The 23,207-nt window shown below is 34.3% G+C and overlaps 1 protein-coding gene and 1 pseudogene across 9 annotated transcripts in view; both read left to right on the top strand.

Annotated features, from left to right (window-relative positions):
• The window catches only part of CCDC102B (coiled-coil domain containing 102B), a 375,607-nt gene that overhangs the window by 135,926 nt on the left and 216,474 nt on the right, over positions 1-23,207 (top strand). For all 9 annotated transcript variants that reach the window (XM_050768124.1, XM_050768123.1, XM_050768121.1 and 6 more), the window contains one exon: positions 20,778-20,894. In XM_050768124.1, the coding sequence (XP_050624081.1) occupies positions 20,778-20,894 (117 nt within the window). The remainder of the gene's footprint in view (positions 1-20,777; positions 20,895-23,207) is intronic.
• On the top strand, positions 11,590-12,602 carry LOC126941466 (succinate dehydrogenase cytochrome b560 subunit, mitochondrial-like; annotated as a pseudogene).

Genomic DNA, 23,207 nt, shown 5'->3' with positions numbered 1-23,207 from the left:
CAGTGAAAGAGCTATGTGTGCTTCTAGTTTGTAATTTCAAATTTGAAATGAAATAGTCATCCCTTGGTATCTGTGGGGGATTGTTTCCAGGATCTTCTGCAGATACGAAAATCCATAGATGTTCAAGTCCCTTACATAAAATGGCATAGTATTTTCATATGACCTATGCACAGCCTCTCATATACTTACATTGTATCTAGATTACTTATAATTCTTAATACACCATTTTCTAGGTTACTTATAATTCCTACACAACATTTCATGCATGTGGAGTCAACATAGCATTCTGGCACCTGGCAAATTCAAGTTTTGCTTTTCAGAACTCTATAGAATTTTTTTTTCTGAATATTTCGGATATTAGATAGATTGAATCCATGGATGCAAAACTCATGGATATGGAAGTATATACTTTATTTAACTTACTATTTATATTGATTACTAGTTTGACTTAAAATAATTTTTATATGTATTGTTGAAAAGATATTGTGCTAGCATAACAATACTTGATATTTGGTTGATTTATTTTTAATTTTGTTTTTGAACGAAACCATTTTTGGTTTTACAAAGGAGAAGAGGTGCAATTCCTCCTTGGTAGGTTCACAGTGAAACTAAAACAGTTTGAGTTTCAGGTCCCCTTTCTTATCCAGACCTCTAGTATGACTATGACAGAAGTCCTAGCAGGATGTACATATGATCACATGTGTTTTTGTGCAATTTTCATAAGATAACTGAGACACACATGTTAATATCTGTGTCTGTTTCCACTCTGACTTCTCACCCAATATTCTTGCTTTCTTCTCTGATTGACATCAATGAGCTGCGGAAATATTTGTGATCTTTCCAAGTTGATGTTGAGTTGAGACTACATACAGTTTGTAGATAGTGAAATGTATTTTTTATTTGTTTCTGATATATATTTAGTCAATATTAAAGTTCTCCCATTTCTAAAATGTACTTGATAATGCACCATACTTTTAAATGAAAATTACATAAAATATACCTTTTAAAGAATACCTACATTTGGGGGATAGAAACTTCAAAGAGTGAATATTCCAAATAAGAAATGGACCTTTGTGTTACATTGTGAGCTTACTTCTCTCAATTTCATTCTCAAAAAATGATCAACTTTTGGAAAAAGTCTGGAAAAAAGACTAAATGCTATCTATGAAAAATGGTATTACTATATCACTCTCGTACTAAAAGTTGATTAGAGTATATAAAGCCAAAAAGCTAGGAAAAAGTATAAAGCCAAAAAGCTAGGAAAAAGTATTAGTCATTTTAAAATTATTACTAGAACTTTTATTATGTTTTCTAGATTTTATTATGTTTTCTGTGATTTCTTAATGGTATTTGTGAGTTTTCTAAAATTTGCAAATTGTTTTCTCATTTCAAATATTTACTTTTATTCCCAATTTTTCTTTATCCCCAAATTGTAAAAAAAAAAAAGAAAATCTGACTCCATGAAACCGTTGTTTATGGTCGTCTGTATTCCTTTAGGTTAACCCCCAAGACTCCATTAGGCGGCCCTCTTCTTCATAGTACTGTGACCCATTGCACACGTGCTGTAAGCACACACACTTATAACCAAGTGTGTGTTTGCACTTCCGCACACGTGTGATCATATTTACATTCTGCTAGGACCTCTGTCAAGCTCCTGTTAGAGAACTAGACAAGAGAGGTGCCCTGAAACTCAAACGTTTTTAGCTTCACTGTGAGCCCACCTGTGCAGAGGAGGAATTGTACTTCTCCTTTGTAGAATAAAAAAATGGTTTAGTTCAAAAATGAAAATAAAATCAAACAAATATAGGTATCTTTATGTTAGCATAACACCTTTTCTTTTTTTCTTCTTTCTCTTTTTGAGAGAGAGTTTCGCTCTTGTAGCCCAGGCTGGAGTGCAGTGGCGCCATCTCAGCTCACCGGAACCTCCGCCTCCTGGGTTCACGCCATTCTCCTGCCTCAGCCTCCCGAGTAGCTGGGACTACAGGAGCCCGCCACTACGTCCGGTTAATTTTTGTATTTTTAGTAGAGATGGGGATTCTCCATGTTGGTTAGGCTGGTCTGGAACTCCCAACCTCAGGTGACCCACCCGCCTCGGCCTCCCAAAGTGCAAGGATTACAGGCGTGAGCCACCACGCCCGGCAGCATAATACCTTTTCTACAACACATATAAAAATTGTTTTTAAGTTAACCCAATAATCAATATTAACAATAAGTTAAATAAGGTATATATCTCCTCCATGAGTTTTGCATCCATGGATTCAATCAATCTCAGATCAGAAATATTAAAAACAAAAATTCTGTAGGTTCTAAAAAGCAAAACTTGAATTTACCAGGCGCGGAAGTGATTATACACACTTGTAATACATGCCTCTTTGCCTGTAGGGTATAAACCACCCTGAGGACAGAAACCATTTTTTTTTTTTTTTTTTTAGTTTTAGTTTTTATATATTTTTTAAGTCTTTGTGGGCTCCTGCTATCTCGGGGTCTGACTCTTAGTAAGAAGTGATCAGCAGATGCTTGAAAATGGGCTTAATGCGAGTAAATAAAGAATGCTTTAGGAACATGGGAAGGAAAGTTGCTGAGAATTAGCACTGCTTATTTTATCCTATTCATTATTGTTCTTTTGTTTTTTCTACGTTATTGGCTTTTGCTGCTGCTTTGTGTTTGCATTGTTCACAGGAAAAGGCACAAAGTCCCTAAAAAAGAAAGTGAAATTTTGTCAGTGATTTGGTTGCAGAAAATATTTGCACAGGTCAGACTCCTATTCCTAAAGGCTTCAGGAATGTCATACGTGATGGGAGAGTTAGGGAATGTGTTAACACATTTTAAGACACCCCATTCGCAAAAGATTTTATAAGAAACAGTGTTTCCAAGACTAATTTATTTGCATAAAAAGTAAGCAGCATCATGTTCAAGCCCCATTGCAAGATTGATACACAGAGTTTGAGGTTAGGAAATTCCTCTTTGAACCACACACTCAATGTTAATTTATGAATACGTAAAGAGGTGAGAGAGTAGGGTTTTTGACTCTTCCTAAGATAGGGGTGTCAATAAGACGAATTAAGATGTGAAAGCTCTTGTTATGTTTCAGATCATTTGATTAAGAATGCTCCAAGCAGAAGCTCTTTAAGACTTAAAATTTAGTTAGAAGGCATAAATGCTGTATTCCTTTTGAATAAAACAACCTCTGCTCTTTACATATTTTAACAGATTTATTGAAATATAATTCTCATACCATACAATTCACCCACTTAAAAATACAGTTAAGTGGCTTTTAATGTATTTACGGAGTTGTATAACTAATACCATAATCAACTGTAGAATATTTTCATCAGTCCAAGAAGAACTCAGTGTACATTAATAGTCACTTCTTATTTCTCTGCAGCCCCAAGAGCCTGAGAATACCATTAACTAATTTTATGCTGTAGATTTCTCTATTCTGGGCATTTCATATAAATGGAATTTTGTGACTTTCACTTTAGGTAGGTTTTCAGAGTTTCTGTAATCTGCTATGATAGCACTTTTTTCTGTCACAACTCAATATAGAACATACATAATGTTTTTTTAAAAAACCAAATAGCTTTTTAAAATATATATTAAATAGTGTAATTTTCTCTTTCTCATAGGAAAAATGTTAACATTCAGGTGTGTGTTAGTCATGTCTGAGGCAAGAAAAAAATTTTTTAAATATTATTTTTCTTAAATGAAAACTTTAGATTTGGCAGGAATATAGGCCACTTTCTTGTGTTTGGTGGAGAAGGAATGAGAGAGAAAAAAACACATTTTAATTTCTAAGGCTTTCCAGAAATGTAAGATCTTTCATTGTGACCATAGTTGGCAATATTTCTTTTTTACTTGATAAAATTAAATCACATACTTTAACTTCATAAAATATTCCCAAACGTGAATATTTTTCTTTAGTTTTATATTGCAGTAATTATTGTACAGCTTTAGGCAATATTTAATTAAGAAGTAAATAGTGTTAATTCTTTTAAAACTCTATTTGTCTATAGGAAAAATGTAAAACATGCTTTTCTTCCGAATATCATTTTTTTCTTCCCTTAAGAGACACAGTCTTGCTCTGTTGCTCACACTGGAGTGCAGTGGCACAATCCTAGCTCACTGAAGCTTTAAACTCCCTGGCTCGAGTGATCCTCCCACCTCAGCCTCTAGATTAGCTGAGACTACAGGCATGCACCACCACAACTGGCTAATTTATAATTTTTAAAATTTTTGGAAAAGGGTGTTTCTCACTGTGTTACCCAGGCTGGTCTCCAACTCCTGGCCTCTAGTGATCTTCCCACATTGGCCTCCCAAAATGCTGGGATTAAGGGTGTGAGCCACTGTGCACAGCCCCACTAACTTTCATATCCTATTATTTCAGCTTCTGTATTAGCTGAAGGACTCAGGGTCGTGGAGCGGGAAGACAGAGGGAGCTCATAGAATAATCTGTGAAGTTTAAAAAGTTTATAAGTGATAAATTAAAGTGGTATCACTTTCAAATATATACCTTGAAGATGTTTCTACACAGCATTTTCCTAAAATCACAATCATGATTTATTTATTTTATAGCTGTGATTGATTCAAATATTATGGATATATATGCATATATATACACATATATTGTGTGTATATATATGCATGAATGGACACATTTATACACATACTTATACAGCATACACACACATACAGTATATATATACACACATATACAGCAAATATAATGATCCATTTTTTATTTTTTCTTTATTTTCTTTTAAATAATGATATGTATATATGAACAAAAAGCATTTATATAAATTTATAGCTATTATTCTACATTAAATAAGTATTGTAGAGTTTATTTTGCATACACATTTTTGCTTTCTTTCCTGCTCCACTTACCTTGTATCACTCTCTGCAGATTCCTTTATCTTCCTAATGCTCAATACAAAACCATATGCCAATATGTATGAATAACTATATACTTATATACTCATAGTATATGTGTACATATAACTAAAGACAAATACGTACAGATACCTATAGTATTTTGTAATTTTCATGTACTGGATCACATGAATGGTTTTCTTACTCAACATCTCATGGCCAAAATTCCAAGGAAACTAGTGACATTGAATGGCTTCAGAATGTTTCACAACGTGATGATTCCACAATTTATTGAATTATTTTCCTAATGGTGAACATTATTCTTTTTTCCGTCTTTTGTCCCTGTGCACGATTTTTCAGTAAACAACTCTGTGCATGTATCATTAGACTCTGAAGCTTTGATTTTTAGTCTAGTATTTTTTAATACCTCAGTTTAAGGTATGACGAATGCCCTCATGCTAATCTACTTCAGGAAATCTAATCTCAGGTTTTGATTTAATCTATCTGGGATTCTCCCCACTGTCTTCAGGAAGGTGTCTCAAATCTGGAGAGGAACATATTGCCATAGACCTTAAGGCATCTAATCACTTTTGTTACCTGTGATGTCTGCACATGATGAGCCCTAATAAGTTTTGATTAGATGCTTGTCATTATGAATTTTATCTTGTTGAGTGTTAAATATTTTCATCGTTTTATAATTGTTCTTAACCTTTGTTCTGAGTCCTAATTCCATTACTTGGAAGCGTATATTTCATGTCTTGAAGCTTTTAAGTCTTGTTAGATGACACCAGAGTAGCATTTAGCATCAGCATCAGCATCAGCAACAGATCTATTTTCTGTCACCATAGATTAGTTTGCATTTTCTAGAATTGTATAAAAGTGTAATTCTACAGTGTTTACTTTTTTCTTCTATCTTCTGGTACTTAGCATACCTGCATAGAGATTCATCATTGATATGCATATCAAATTGTCTTTTTTTCCCTGGCTGTTAACACTTTTTTCTTGATCACTGGTTTAAGCAATTTGATTGTAATGTACACTGATACCACCTTCCTATTTCTTATGCTTGGAGTTTGTTAAAATTCTTGGATCTTCAGGTTTCTACTTTTTATTATATTTGGAAAATTTCTGGTCATTATATTTTTCAAATATTTAACTTCCCCTCCTCTTTGCCAGGAACTCTATTTACAGTATATTAGGTGGCTTGAAGTTGTTCTACCATCTGCCCATTGGCAGGCATTGAGGTCTCACTAGGGTGGGCTATTGGGAAAGTGCTGGAGGATGTTAGGGAGTTTTGATCAATGGGTTGTATCCATCACTTTGAGGTATGCCCCAGTTTTCCAATGTTATTCTCTGTGATTTGGTCATCTATGTTTTCTAACAGGCACCCATTGAAGTAAGATTTCTACCTTGCTGCAGAGAAAGGGAGAACTAGAATTGCTATCTTTTTTAATATATAAATTTTAAGGAGATGGCTTTCAGATCTTTGGAATAAATATTTCTGGGATATAAAACTGTCAAGAAACTGGGAAAATATTTATTCCTTAAAGGGGCAGATAAATAATTTGCAAGTTTTTGTTTTTCTTTTTAAAAATACATGCTCCAAGAAAAGGGAAATCGGGAGCTACAGTCACAAGTAAACCTGTCTGAAGTTTTGTCAAGCTAAGAGGAACATTAAGTTTCTTTTGATGACTACCATGCTTATTTTATCACTTGTACTTTCTTTTTCTGGAGCAGTTTAAATGTTTTTTTTTTTTTTTTCCTGCATTATGTGTTGTATTTTTCTATTTATTTCATGATGTGTAAGTTTTGATTGGATGCTTGTCATTATGAATTTTATCTTGTTGAGTGTTAAATATTTTCGTCATTTTGTAATTATTCTTAACCTTTGTTCTGAGTCCTAATTCCATTACTTGGAAACGTATCTTTCATGTCTTCAAGCTTTTAAGTCTTGTTAGATGAGACCAGAGTAGCATTTAGCCTAGGGCTATTTTACCTACTGAGTACTGAGACAAAACCATTTGGATGGAGTACTTTACCCAATGGACTGTGAATTATGAGGTCTTCCACTCTGGCTGTTGAGAATGGGGATGATTATAACTGGCCTTGTGTGAATCCTAGAGGTTGTTACTTTTAATTCTTTCAGATGTTAGTTTTCTTAAAAGTATGCACTGATCACCACCCTGTTGAATACTCTGCAGCCCCTGAGGGTTCTCTCTCTGATGGTGCTCATCTTGGTGAGCACTTTGCTAGACATTTCATTTGAAGACTATGACTAAGAAATAAAATTATTTGTTGTGATTCAGTATCTGAAGCTGTTAGAAATAAATAACTCAAAATTCAAGGGAAAATCAGGCATATTTTTAGATTAAAAATGGAATAATAGAAAGTGATTGATTTCTAAAGGATCTAGGTATTTGCCAATAATTTTACAAAATAACCTCCTCCTAGTGATTGAACAAATTTATATAATCAACTCTCTCTAAATGTATATGTTATAGATTGATAAACAATCACATAAAGAACCACACACCATCTTGTATTTCCTTATCTGAAATATATGCTAGATAACTTCTTGATAAACTACAAATTACATTTCTCAGATCAATATTCTGAGCAAGTCATAATGAATTATCTGTTGACCATGTGATATCCTTTGTTACCTTGTGGATATGTCTGTTAAGTAAAATAAATAATTATTTGGAACTCTAATTGGCTTTTTCCTGGCCTTTCAGTGACTCTGTGGACAAAAATCAGCCATCGGCTAAAATGTGTAACCTTGGATTGTTGAAACAGGCACTGAACCTTCACTTTGACTCCATTGAGTTAGGGATTACAGAATGGCAGTACTGATTTAAAATAACCCTTTCAATGATTTATAATAGACACAGTAAGGATGTATTACTTTTCATATTTTTTATTTATAAAAATTTTATGATTCAGTAGTTCAACCCTTGGATGAACTGCCATCCATATTCATCTGCACCCTCACAACCATATATAGAAGCAAAAAGTTAGCCTCCTATTACATATATGTTACAAAGTTCTATGTCAAAGAGTAATAATGTCTTCAAGAGGTGGCAGATTCTCTTAGTGAATCACTAACAGGCAAAAAGACTTTAGACTAATAGATCTTGCTCTTTAAGATAAACCAGAAATCTTTATGCTGGGCTACTCTGCAACTATGCCTATAAATAAAGTGGGCATAGAGTTTACTTTTTAAAATGTTTTATTATGGAAAACTTTGCCTGTGTACAAAAATACAAAGAATACTATAATGAACCCCAACATTTCCATCAGCCATATTTAATAATTTTAATCTCATGAACAGTATTTTTTGTCTATATTATTCCCATCTGCATTTCTACCTTACATTATTCTGTCTGGAAGTATTACAGCATGTATCTCAAAACATAAAGACTTATTTATCACTAAATATAACAATAACATTTTAAACCAAAAAAATGAAAAATGATTTGCTAATATTAAATATTTAGTGTTCAAAATTTCAATTTACTAAGAAATATGATTTTAAAATTATTTACTTTATTTGAATCAGAAATCAAATATAGCGCAGCCATCTTGATTGGATATATATTTTAAAGTGTGGTTTATATATATATATATATTTATATCTATTTCTCCATTTCTCCTTTTTCTCTTTTTATAATTTATTCATTAAAAAACTAGATCATTTATCCCGTAGAGTTTTAATGTGCAATACCCTGTACTGTAGTACTGTTTGCTATTTTACTCCATCCTCTGTGTCTCCTACAAAATGAAAGTCGAATTTAAAGAGTTTGGTTTGATTCAATTTCAAGACTTATTCATAGAAATGTGTCAGTGTGTTTCTGTATTAGGAAGCACATGATATATGATTGCGTCTGACTGTGGTATTAGTAGACTGATACTCATTGCCTAGAACCATAGATGAATCAGGAGTTGCAAAGCTGTAATTTTCCAGCTCAATTATTTCTGCCCAAGCTATTATTTGGAATATTTAAATAAAGAGAACTTCATCTCATATAATATTTTGTTCATTTAAATAAGTCAGGACACATAATAAATTTACATTCTCCCCAACCCCGCCATTTCTTTAACCAAGTAACAAAATAATGAATTGGATCGCTACCATTCTTCAATGTTGATCAAATTTGATAAATTTTTCTTTTTTTAGTATCAATATTAAGACATGGATTTAAACTTATTGGATGTATTTCATTCTACTACTGTATTATCCTTACTGATATTCAAAAGCTACCATATTTAGAAAGCAGGAACCTCTTTATATTGTCTATTGAGTGCAATTGATGTATTAGTAATAATACATCAATTTTTTTATAGATTTCTCACTTCATAGAATGACAAGATATACTGGAATCACCCTGTTTCAGACCTGGATAAAGCAAACTCTTTAGAGTCCAGGGTTCTTTCAGTGGGAAACATCTTAAGACCACAATCTGTGCATACATATGTGCATAGATACTGAGATGGTCATTATTTCTAGGCCATTTCAGTGGAAAGACTGGGAGAAATTGTAAATATATTGAATTATTTTTGCCTCCCTTTATTGGTCATAGTTTCTAAAGCCCTTTTTAATCTATCCTCATTATTTTTGGATTTTAGCATTTTATTTCTTTTCATCTTTCCTCAAGGAATCATCTGTTGCACTAATTTGGTCTTCTGTTCCTTCTAGTTTATTCTGAAACAATTTTTCTTTTCTTCTATTTTCTATTCTTTCAATATAGAAGAGACAGAAAAGTACAAAGAAGAAAACAAGAAAGGTCACCCAGAGAGAAGCATACTGAGATTTTTGTGTACAGTCAGCTCATTTAAAATACTGATATTGGGATCCTACTGCTGCCTGCTTTTTCATTTTCCATGAAAATAAAACCTGACCTGAAGTGTAATGATTTTTTCTTTTATTTCTAATTCTTTCCTGGGTACTGTTACATTTTTCTAATTCCTGGTTTTCCTGCATCATACTATTTATTGTTTTAATAATGTTGTTCAATTGCATTAAAAATTAGTTCTGTTTTTCTTTTTCTATAGTGGGCATATATCTTCCACTGCTTCATTGTCAGTAGCATACTTTCACTATCTTTAAAACATTATTTTTATCTTTTTGTCCTTAATAAGATCATATATGATTCAACTATGATTGTCTTCTGTTGCTCATTATGGCATGAATTAATTTTTGTACTGATAATAAAAAGATTGAATCTAGAAACATTTTCTGGCTTCACTGCTTGAGAGCTGACTATTCTTAATATTTTCATGGAATATCCAAAATATTCCTTGTTCTTTCCAAATATTTCTTGTTCTCTCCAAAAATGCCTGACTCTGGATTATTTCTTTTCTCTGCTTGTATTGCCACTATCCCATCAATATTGCCATTATTCCCATCTATTATCAGTATTCTCTTCTCAGTAGAGGGTGTGTTTTTGAAGGAAGCTTGATGTTTTCTGTTTTGCTTTGTTTTGTTTATGAAAGTATAAAGGATTAACACTTTCCTAGTTCTTTAGGGTTTACCACTAGCCTATTCCATTCACTCACAAATCAGGTTGTGTAAAAATGTGTGAACTCTCCTAATTGTATTTACTGTTCTCACATTGGCCTGACACACTTGCCAAGGCATGACGATTGCCAACTGAAGGGTTCCCATATTCTCACGTCCTCCTTTTCTTATATGTTCACAAATAGATGCTGATCTTCTGCAATTCCTGAGGTGTCAGTAGATTTTCTTAACCTACTTATGTCTTAGGGTTCACAGGGATAACTTTTCACCTCATTTTGTTATAGGCATCTACAATTTTGGTTTTGTTAAGTTCACTGCTCCGACTGGTTTTATGGAGAGACTTGCAGACTTTAGAATAATTACCATCATCATACCACTGCCATCTCCCTATGATTCCTCACAGGAATAGGTATATGTTTTTTAATTCCAGATTCACAACTTCCATACATAGTTATTCATAAATTAATCTGCCTAAGGAAGTACTTTGCAAGCAAGTTTTCCTTTCCTATATTACCTTCCATCCACTTTTCAAATGAAGGGTATACTCGTCTCTTTTTCTCAGTATTATTTTGAAGCATTTTGTGAGAGTGGAAAAACACTTGGGGTACTTAATAGAGAGATATCAGATCCCTTGGAGCTCAGAGAGATATGTTGAAATATTGTTGTTGAGAAATAAACTAATCAATGGGTCACAGATCTTTGGCATTTCAGGTGGTTTCTAATTTTCTCTTTATAAGAATATAGGAATATGACCTACCAGACTGGTCAGCTTATAAATAATAACAAATAAATTTTGATATTAGATAAAAATGTGTCTTTGTCATGTATTTAGAAGGATAGTTAATAAAACACAACGACTCTGATTAAATAAAACTTCTTCCATGTCTATCTAACATGTGTGATCAATTTTCTTAATGCCTACATTAACAAAAGAATAATTCTTATGTCATTCTATCAGTAACTAATTTCATCCATAAACACACAAATTAATTGAAAAAAGGTCACCTATCTCATTAAGAGATGCATTTCTAGTAAATGATTAGTTTATATTTAATAATTATCAAAATCTGTACTATCTTGTTTATTTTTAAGCAATTGTGTACACATAACAATTATTAGGGTAATTCATTCCAAAAGAAACTTTTAAAAATATTTGGGGTGTTATAGTAATAATAGATACATACATACTTTATACCCACAGTTTTATTGCATATTATAGAGTAAAAACTTTCTCAAGTGTAAACATTTCACATATCATGGTATGATAATCTGGAGGCAATGGGATAATAAAAATTGAGGGAATAAAATAACAATATAAAATTGTAAGTAGATGATACCAAATATCACATTTCTATGTTTTTAAGATGTCATTGCTTACAGTAAAGTGTGATATAATCATTCTATTTAAAATGTCAACATGTAGACTTTTGTCCAGGCCAGATGCAAGATGGTTGTACTCTTGCGAACACATGTTGGCTGTCATTGCCTCGGAGCCCAATTTAGCCCTCTGCTCTATATCAGAAAAGCTGCTCCTTTGGAAACCTCAGTCAAAAAAGAGATGGAGTGGCTCTGGAATAAGAACATAGGTTCAAACTGCCCTTTATCTTCCCATAGCACTATCTACAGTTGGTCTATTCCCATGGCGATGTCCATTTGCCACCATGGCACTGGTATTGCTTTGAGTGCATGGGTCTGTCTTTTTGGTATCGGCCCTTTTGCTCCCCGGGAACTTTGAGTATTATTTGAAACTTGTGAAGTCCCTGTGTCTGGGGCCAGCACCGATCCACCACAGCTAAGTTTGTACTCCTCTTCCCTCTCATGTATCACACCTGGAGTGCGATCTCACACTTGATGTGGTATCTGGGAATAGCCTTGAAGCCCAGCTACATCAGTCTAGAGTGGCTGTCTTGGTTCTTACTGTGTTGTCGTCTTTAGGGCTGGCAGCTATATGAAGAGCTGATGTTCCCAACGTCATCTTTCCACACACTATTAAGTTCACGTATCTTCCCATTTGTCACTCTTATCTCCAGTCTGGGCCAAGTTCTCCTGATTTATTTAGATCCTTTTGGGCTTTCAGATCCCCTGGAGCTCAGTAGCAGTAGATCATAGTGGTGGAAAAGGGTCCAGTTTTACCCTTGTTTCTAAATATGGAGTGGCTGCAAAATCTTCCCTTTTCCTGCCCACAACTTGCCTACTCTGGGCATAGAAGCACTTATTCTCTCTCCAACTGGGCTTTGATTTGTGCTGAGTCAGCTTTTGGCTCCTTCTCCCTGAGACAGTGGAAACAGACAGCTCTGTGGCCTCTGTCCTGGGGGCTGGGGGTCAGACTTTTGGTGCCACTGCCTATGGGTTGTTGGCCTAAAGGACAATTCTGTTCATTGGTCATAACCCATGCCTTTAACACCTACACAGTGTTATAGAAAGAAGAGAGAGGAGAGAGTGGAAGGGAATTAATCTATCCCAGCTGGAGGGAGATAAAGAGGGCTTTGGAGATGCCATTTTGGGGAGAAAATATATCGCTTCTGGCATAAGACAGAAATCCAGACAACTACCATTGAATATATTATTTCTCAATGATATTTCCTTTTATTGCATTTCCAGAAAAACCAACTTCTTAATTTCATGCTTCCAAGTCCATATACCATTTTTTTTTCTAAAACTGAGTTAAAATACTCATTTTATGAAAAGTAAATATTTAAAATTCACTAAAAATTTTATTTTTGAGTTCAAATAAATAAACCATTTTAACAAAAACTTTAAAAATTAAAAAATACATTGGTAAGAGAACAAAAGACCATTGAGATAAGTGATTTGACATCCTTATTTTGACTTGAAGAATACAATAACTTTTTTATTTGTTAAAGCTAAACATTCTTCAATGTATTTTCTACCATTCTCTAAAGTTAAGGGAGGGAATTAGGTAAAATCTACTTTAAGGGATTGTGGCTAAATTTTTTGAAGCAATGATCTAAGGCATAAAATACTTCTTTGTGGCTTATATTCCCATTTGAAGACTTCTCTTTGCATTGATAAATAATACATGTTATTTGGAATCTTAACCTTGCTGTCACATATTTCTGGTCCCACTGCATTTGAATCTACTCTTTGGACATATTTCCTCCTTACATTCCACAGCTTTCATAAGGATATATCGCTACCAAAACCTGACCAAATGTAAAATACTTGCTCATATACCCTTACGCTAATTGATATTCAATACTTATCTCAAGAACCACATTAAAAACATGTGTACCAACATGAAGGCAATCGGGAGAGCTAACAAAATTTATTGACCAAGGTCAATCTGATCACAATTTCAAAAAATGACCCAAACTTAAGTGTGAAGAAAAGATTTGGGGGGTGAGCATGATGAGGAAACTGTTATGAGCCTGTTACAGTAATCTAGATAGAAATATTCACGTGTCCTGAGCTTGGTGGTGGAGGAGGTATGTTGAGAAATATGCAGGTGAAGGAAGTGATAATGATTGGTGATTAAACGAATGTTGCAAATGCATGAAGATTCAGGGGAGGTGACACAGAAAGAGAAGATTTCTGACCTTATCAGCCAGGTGGACATTCACCAAGAGAACACAACAACAAGAAGAAAAATGTAAGGGAAAAAGACAGTGAATTTAGTTCTGAATATGTTGAGGTTGAGTTGGAAGTGTTTGGTAGGATTATGGATTTGTGAATGTAGAAAGGAAAGTTGAACAATGAACAGAGAGATGATGGCTTAAGCCATGACAGTAGGTGGGATGACTCTGGGTTGGAGCACTGAGGATTGACACCAAGCAAGACAGAGAGAAAAGGAGAAACTGCACAGAAATCCAAGCAGGAGGGTGTTGCGGGAAGTCAGGGACCCGAATGGAGGGACCGGCTGAAGCCTCGGCAAAAGAACATAAATTGTGAAGATTTCATGGACAATTATTAGTTCCCAAAATTAATACTTTTATAATTTCTTACACCTGTCTTTACTGTAATCTCTGAACATAAATTGTGAAGATTTCATGGACACTTATCACTTCCCCAGTGAATATCCTTGTGATTTCCTATGCCTGTCTTTACTTTAATCTCTTAATCCCATCATCTTCTTTGTAAGATGAGGAGGATGAATGTCGCCTCAGGACCCTGTGATTGTATCAACTGCACAAGTTGGTTGTAGAGCTTGTGTGTTTGAACTATATGAAATCTGGGTATCTTAAAAAAAGAACAAGATAACAGCGATGTTCGGGGAACAAGAGAGGTAACTTTGAACTGGCCGCTGGTGAGCCAGACGGAACAGAGCTATATTTCTCCTCTTTCATAAGCAAATAGGAGAAATATCGCTGAATTCTTTTTCTCAGTAAGGAACATCCCTGAGAAAGAGAATGCACCTGGAGGGTAGGCCTATAGACAGCCCTCTCAAAGGGAGCCATCTTTTATGGTTGAAGCCAAAGGGATGAAATAAACCCCAGTCTCCTGTGGCGCTCCCAGGCTTATCAGGTGGAGGAAAATTCCTGCCTAATAAATTGTGGTCAGACAGGTTATCTGCTCTCAAACCTGTTTCCTGATAAGATGTTATCAGTGACAATGCGTGCCTGAAACTTCATTAGCAATTTTAATTTCTCCTCATCTGGTGGTCCTGTGATCTCACCCTGCCTCCATTTGCTTTGTGATATTTTATTACCTTGTGAAGTATGTGATCTCTGTGACCCACACCCTATTCGTGCACTCCCTCCCCTTTTGAAAATCCCTAATAAAAACTTGCTGGTTTTACCGCTAGGGGAACATCACCGATCCTGCCGACATGTGATGTCTCCCCTGGACACCCAGCATTACATTTCTCTCTCTTGTGCTCTTTCCCTTTATTTCTCAACCCAGCCGAGACACTTAGGAAATAGAAAAGACCCACGTTAAACATCGGGAAGCAGGAAAACTATTCTTTGTATAAGCCCAAGGAAGAGAGTCTTTGAACAAGGGCATTGTCAACAGTGTATAATTCTGCCAAGGATTCAAGTAAGGGCAGAACTGAATATTGTGTGGTGGAAAGTATGAGGAATGCTGGTAGCAGAAGCGAGTGAGAAAGTTAAGTGCAGCAACTCTTTCAAGGCACTTGATGGTAAGAGGAAACAAAGAACTTGAGTGGAAGCTCCAAGACTGGATAAAATATTATCCTTTTTGTTAATCTGTTTAAGTTCCTTGTAGATTCTGGATATTAGACATTGATCAGATGGGTAGATTGTAAAAATTTTCTCCCATTCTGTAGGTTGCCTGTTCACTCTGATGATAGTTTGTTTTGCTGTTCAGAAGCTCTTTAGTTTAATTATATCTCATTTGTCAATTTTGGTTTTCGTTGCAATTGCTTTTGGGGTTGTAGTCATGAAGTCTTTTCCCATGCCTATGTCCTGAATGGTATTAGCTAGGTTTTCTTCTAGTTTTTTTATGGTTTAGGTTTTATGTTTAAGTCTTTAATCCATCTTGAGTTAATTTTTGTATAAGATGTAAGAAAGGGTCTGGTTTCAGTTTTCTGCATATGGCCAGCCAGTTTTCCCAGCACCATTTATTAAATAGGGAATCCTTTCCCAATTGCTGGTTTTTGTCAGGTTTTTCAAAGATCAGATGGTTGTAGACGTGTGGTGTTATTTCTGAGGCCTCTGGAAACCATCATTCTCAGCAAACTAACACAGGAACAGAAAACCAAACACCGCATGTTCTCACCCATAAGTGGGAATTGAACAATGAGATCACATGGACACAGGGAGGGGAACATCGCACTCCGGAGCCTGTCAGGGGGTCGTTGGGGGGCGGGCAAGGGGAGCGAGCAGCAAATCACCATGAAACATGTATACCTATGTGACAAACCTGCACATTCTGCACATGTATCCCAGAACTTAAAGTATAATCATAATAATAATAAAGAAAAGATTATCTTTCGACCCTTGATCTCCCACACTCCCTCATCCCCAACCGAAATGGAAAGTATTGAGCAATTACATGTTAATGGGGAAGAAACCAAGAAAATTTCAAGATACACGAGATAAACAACTCTTAGAATGAGTTTGCCAAGTACCCTGAAGGTATGAAATTCTAAGTACAACTGAAGTGATTAGACTTTGACTTTAGAAGAGATATTTAAGTTCTTTAAAAGAGTAAAAGATTTCTGTAGAGACATGCAAATTTGTATATTTCATCACAGGAAGTAGGAGGTCCTTAGCTCCTATTTCTCCATGAAAGAAGTTGAAAGATTATTTGTTGAAAGTTATGGGAGAAATGCTAGATTTGGTGTTTAGGGGATATTGAATAATTATACATGGCTAATAATATTGACTTAAATATTTGGTGAATGATTTCCAAAGAGCAGAACTTTGGAGTCTGCATTAACTACTTAATCCTTTTAGATCATTTTGAAGGTTAAAATGTGAAGCAAAATGACAATAGGGTATGTTACTTTTTTTGCCTTTTTGTAATTATTTTTCTTTTTCTACTATATATGAATAAGAAAATACTTTATGTTACACAATACTTTTGTTTCTTGGAGATCATCTTCAGTTTTTTTCCATTCCATGCTTATCTGAATATAGAATACACATTTATATATGGTACTGATAATTTTCCAGAAGTGAATTATAGCAGATATTTCTGAGATCAAGGATATGGCAAATTGCCTGGTTTAAATTTTCATAAACACTGCAATAAAAACAGAGGATTTTTAAACAGTGATTTTGGAGTTATATTATGGTACAAACACAGAAAAAAGAGAAGGTTTACCAGAGAATAAACTAAACAAATATTAAATAAAAGGACAGGAACTTGGAAAATGCTTTCTAATGCTGAGTAATTCACCTCATAGAGTACTTTCTATTTCTGTCACTGTCAACTTAACGAATGCGATATATCAGTTGTGGATGACATTCATAATTCCACTAAATTAATCATTGTTAGCATCTATATGTCCACTGCTTTAAACTTCTCAGCTGCTAAATAGATTTTCATTACAAATCCATTAATCTAAACCTAAATTTGAAGAGGCAAGTAACAAAATTAAGGTTATTTTGTGTACAAAGCATAATTTTTAAATGTTCAAAGTAATTGTTTTTTAAGGAGAAAGTATAGTTGTTTAATCAATCTGTTCATCAATTTTCCCTGCTATATTGTTTTAGTGGCTTTAGTTGTATAATATTTTATTACTTATTATTTTTATTTATTTTTTTACTCCTCCATGCCTAGAATATACAAATAACAGTGAGGAAGATAGAAGGTCTGGAGTAGAATGAGGACCAGGAGTAGGAGATGAGGGCTGAGGAGTTATCAGATCATGTGGATAATGACTTTGATTTATATAGTAAGTTGATTGAAAAGCTATTGAAGAAAATTGAGCAGGAGAGTTTCATGATCTGAATTGCTTTTTAAAAAGCTTTATTTGGTTGCTATCTTGAGAAAGGAAGTATGAGGCTCCATGCAGAAGCAGAAAGAATGGAGGCTATTAAAATAACTGAAGGAAGAGATCATGGTGGTTTTTGATCAGAATAATGGTGGAAATGGAGAGAAGTAACTGGATTTATTATGTTTTGTGAAGGGTAAGCTGATTTAGTTAGTTTAGTTTGGATGTGGCATAGAGAAATAAAGAACTTAACATATTCAATAATTTTGGGAAGGATGGTATCGATATTTACTGAGGTGACAAAGACTGACAGAGAAACAGTTTTAAGGGAGAACTTCTGAATTTGGCTTTCCAGTGTGTTAAGTGTGGGATGCCCTTTAGAGGTGTTGAGTAGGAAGCTGGACATGTGCATTCAAAGTTCAATGGAAAACTATAGGCTGGAGACAGACACTTAAAATTTGCCAGCTTTGCAATTAGTACAAATGAAGTAGGTACACGGGAACCATCCAATGGAGTAGATCAGAAACACAGCAGGCAGCAGGACCAAATTTCAGTGCACTCCAGCATTGAACTTTACTTCCCAAATAAATGTATTTTCTTGACCTATTTAATAAATTTCCTAGAGGACTATATTTTATTATTTAAATTTTTGAATTTGCTGTGTCCTTAATTTATGAGTGTAATATATTCTTATTTTTTTCTTGAAGATAGTGATGACAGTAGTTTTTTAAAACTAGTATCCTCTTTTATATCTTACATTGGTTCCAGTTACTTCTCTCCATTTCCACCATTATTCTGATCAAAAACCACCATGATCTCTTCCTTCAGTTATTTTAAGAGCCTCTGTCCTTCACCTTCTCCATGTGGCCTCCCTTTTCTTCCATTTTTTTCTTTCCTCTATAGACATTCTGTTTCTTAATCGTAATCTTGACTATTCCTGTTTTTCTTGTTTTGTTTTGTTTTGTTTTATGCCACTCTTATGTTCTTCACATGCCCAGAGATCTTTGATTTTTCCACTCACAATGATGAATGATGTGGATTTATTTGAGGTATTTGATGTGGGTTTCCTTTGCTGTTGTTTATAAAAATTTGCTTTCCTGCCTCCTCTCTCTTTTGAGTGGTGCAGTTCATTGAGAGTTCTGTTGGCAATTGAAAGGTTTATTGATGGATTTAATTCCCTGTGGTTTAATGACGAGATTTCAGAAGTTAAACGGGGAGCATTCAATTACCCAAATGAATTCGATATTCTTTTGGTAAACCTAAACCAAAACTGGTTGCTTTTATTTTACTTCTACTATCCTCTGTTTTATTTAGCAAAGTAATTTATATTCTTCTGGCTAGGGATTAATGCCACATTGTCTATTTAACTACCATGATAGTGAGCTAGACTTGCCTACTCAGACTTTCAAAGAACTCTGTGGTATCTTCTCTTGTCCTCTTCCTTGCCTTCTGTGTGCTCTCTTTATGTTACCAGCTCTGAACATGGAGTCTCTCTGTAGTGTGTTGGGAAATCAGCTTCTACCATTATTGTAGTTGATTTCTAGTATACTTAGACTATGACATTTTCTGCTGTTTCCTTTACTATCTCTTCCTATCAGTGTATTGCCTTTGAGACAATTATTTCAGTGGCCTTTAGGTCTATAATTATAGATGCAATAATGGTTTAAAACTCAGGTAATGCATTTGGCAAGTACTTTCTTAAAATTTGCTTCCTCCAGTTATTATCTTTGTGAATTTAGGAAAGTTACTTAAGTCTCTTAAAAATATGGTTCACCTCGAGGCGGAAAGATCACGAGGTCAGGAGATTGAGACCATACTGGCTAACACGGTGAAACCCCATTTCTACTAAAAATACAAAAAATTAGCCGAGTGTGGTGGTGGGTGCCTGTAGTCCCAGCTACTCGGGAGGCTGAAGCAGGAGAATGGCATGAACCCGGGAGGTGGAGCTTGCAGTGAGCCGAGTTCACTGTTCTCCAGGCTGGGCAACAGAGCGGGATTCTGTCTCCAAAAAAAAAAAAAAATATATATATATATATATATATATATATGTGTGTGTGTATATATATATATGTATGTATATATAGGGTTCACTTTTCTCTAGTGGAGGGATAATAATAACAATGCCTAACATATAGGATTACTGTTAGCATTAACTAAGGCAATATATATCAAGTTCAGTTCTTGGGGACTAGCACCTGCTTAATATTACTATTATTAATAACAACATTATCAGTACTACTTTTTATTTTTAAACAGATAGTGTAACATTGGCTTTTGTATTTTAATTTGTTATAAAATTACACACATATTATGTAATATGGATGATGGAAACATTTACCTACATAGGTTAAAATATATGTCAATATAATGAAAACAGCATATATGTGTGCAACTACATATTTTATATATTTATCAAATTTCATGGTTCTGCTGAAAATTTTTAATTTTAAGAACGATTGTGGGAAAATAATCATTGTTTGCATTTGTAGGACTTTTCTCACCTTTTATTTTTTCTGCAGTCATTTTCTATGGAAATTTATTGACAGATTTTACAGATGTTTTTCATATATTTTATCAGCCCAAGCAGTATGTATATACCCTTTTTTCCATTGCCCAAGTTTGTCTCCATTAAAATTAATATACTATTAAATAGACATAAAAAAGATTACAAAGAATACTGAGGTACTAATATTCAGGATGAAAAGATAAGGGTTAATTGGTAAGCTTAGAAACCAGCTGGTCAATTGTTTCAGAGTTTGTGGAGGTAACTGAGTTCTGCCTAGTTTTCAACCGATGAATTGGAATTTACAGAGATTTGCTTATTTTTTTTTTAGAGGTTAGCATTTTTGAACTACAAGTATAACAATAAATGGTTCAACCACAATCATTACATCAACAGCAACAAGCCTGCCAGAATCCACATAGGAAAAAAGCAAAACAACACTAAAGCTAAATGAAAGACTAATGTGGATTATCCTGTAACCACCCTTTATAGCATCCTGTGATTATAATTTCAACTTTCTTTTTCAGTTTGACATTTGTCTTGTTCAACATAATGATGAAATGGAAGAACTGTCAGGCAATGTAAAGGAAGAATCCAAATCTCAAAACAGCAAAGACAGAGTGATTTGTGAGTTAAGAGCAGAGGTAAGACATTGGGTAAAGAGTGCCATATATATTAAAACATAACTGACTGTTGTTAAATGCCAACCAGCTGCTGGATCATGTATGTTCATTTACTTTCAGAATCAATGCCATACAAAATATGTGTCATGCAATTTCTGGTGGAATTAACATTGCTGTTGGCAGCTAACAACAGTGAGAGATAAAATAAATTCACTTTTGTTGTAGTTATTTCATTTCTTAGATACACCACCTAAGAAACATTTATTTTTCCACTCCTGCCACCACCAACAATAAATGAATTTCCACAAATGTGTAAACTCTGAGTGTTTTTTACTGTTCTGTAGGTAAAAGCAGAATTATTGCGTTTATAGAAAGGAGAAGGGAGTGAGTTATTTGTACTTCATAGAAAATAGCATGATGGCATTAAAAATGGAAAATCACAAATCATTTGTCTTGGAACAGATAATTCTGGGAAAATAGCTTGGAAACAAATGCGTAAGAGCAATTTACAGACTGAAATGAATTTAATGCAACTGTAGGCTGGTAGAAAACTGATTTGTATTAGGTTTTCTTCCTTATATAACTCTTCAAATTCTGAACCGACACCAGAGTATATTTACATCAGATGAATATAGTGCAATGGGAAATATACAGATTTTGGAGCTAGAAATGGGTCCATTACCTCCTGATTACTTTATTCTGGTCAATGCTGTAAGCATCTCTGTGTGTCAGTCTCCAGATTAAAATAATAGTAATAATAATATTAATAATAGTCATGAAACAGGATTTTGGAAAATATATGTACTGCAAGAAAACAGTTTTCTGAGACAGAGTGCTCTAGTATTGAAACTTATAGCTAAGCTGCTTAGGAGAATTATATACTCCTTGTGTTCTTCCTCATTACATCAATGCCATCCCATGACAGCTCTTCTATGAGTCCTAAAAGTGGTGTTGGGGTGAGATGGCATATATCAAGAGGTCCATTATGAGAAAGGCTGAACTGTTGAATACAAATCTTCGTTAAGTCAAAGAGAAAAATTGGTGGTGTTCGTAACTTTTGTTTTCTAAGAGGAAACAAATGATCAGGATAGATACCTCTTTTTCTTGACCCTCAGCTCTGAGAATCATCTTTCATTAAACATTGTACAACATGTTGTATAAAAGCTTATTTAATAGTTAATGGCAAAAAAGGAGGAAGGCACATCTAGATATTTATTATAACTCTCCTCAAAAGCCAAGAACATTATGTATACACTTTTTTTTAAGACAAGTTTTAGGTTCACAGCAAAATTGAGCAGAAAGTAGACAGTTTGCACATACTTCCCCTTTCCCCCAGAGACTCCTCCACAACCAACATCCTTCATCAGTGCTGCATGTTTGTTTGTTATAACTGAGAAACAAACTGAGACATTATCAACCACAGTCATAGTTTACATTAAGGTTCACTCTGTGTTGTACGTTCTATGGCTTTTGACAAATGCATAATAAAATATATCTACCATGTTAGTATCATGCAGATGCCAAACAAATATTGTATAGAAATATGTTCTTTTGCAACTTGTTTATATAAATGTGTCACAACTACTTATGTTTACATAAAAGTACTATAATTTAATTAAATTTAATAACTTATTTAAAAAATTAGTTTATTATTTTTAGATATATAATCAGCACTACAGTGAGTATGCATATGTATATAAATCACTGGATATTTAAAAATGGCTTATGATATATTCCTAGAAAATAGTGTGGCTTGGTCATTGGAATATTTATTTTTTAAATCTTCTTTTACACATTTCCAAGTGTTCTATTAGAAAAATTGTATCAATTTACATTCTCACTAAGTAAGACTAAAATCTCTGAATATTATGTGTAAAGCAAATATTGAAAAAGACTCAAAGTTGGAGAGAAGAGGTATATCACCCAGGGGACCTGAGAATTGAGAAATGGCATGCTGTTGAGTTTTCTGGGTTTTTGTCACATATATTCCAAAATTAGAACTGAAGAAGCCAGAAATCTGGAAACACCAATAGGTACAGATAAACACACAAAAATACCTAAAATGAAACACAACCTAAGTCTGCTTGCTCTAGCCAACGTACTAAGGAAGAGTCAATGTAGCAAGACGAAAACTTTTAGGACAATAATGCTTGAATCCAGCCCAAATCACAGAACACTGTGGCCTCACCCCATGCCTGTTAGCTAAGGCCAGCTGTAGAACCTGGACTTCTACATACATCTGGAAGTAACAAGACAATGCTATCCTTTCACTCTCAATTGTGGTTTCATAAGAACCCACCCAAAACACAATGTTAGATAAAATCCAAATCTCAT

The sequence above is a fragment of the Macaca thibetana genome, chromosome 18 (assembly GCF_024542745.1).
Source record: "Macaca thibetana thibetana isolate TM-01 chromosome 18, ASM2454274v1, whole genome shotgun sequence".
Classification (NCBI taxonomy): domain Eukaryota; kingdom Metazoa; phylum Chordata; class Mammalia; order Primates; family Cercopithecidae; genus Macaca; species Macaca thibetana.
The sequence above is the reverse complement of the archived record's forward strand: the minus strand, read 5'-3'. Positions and strand labels throughout refer to the sequence as shown.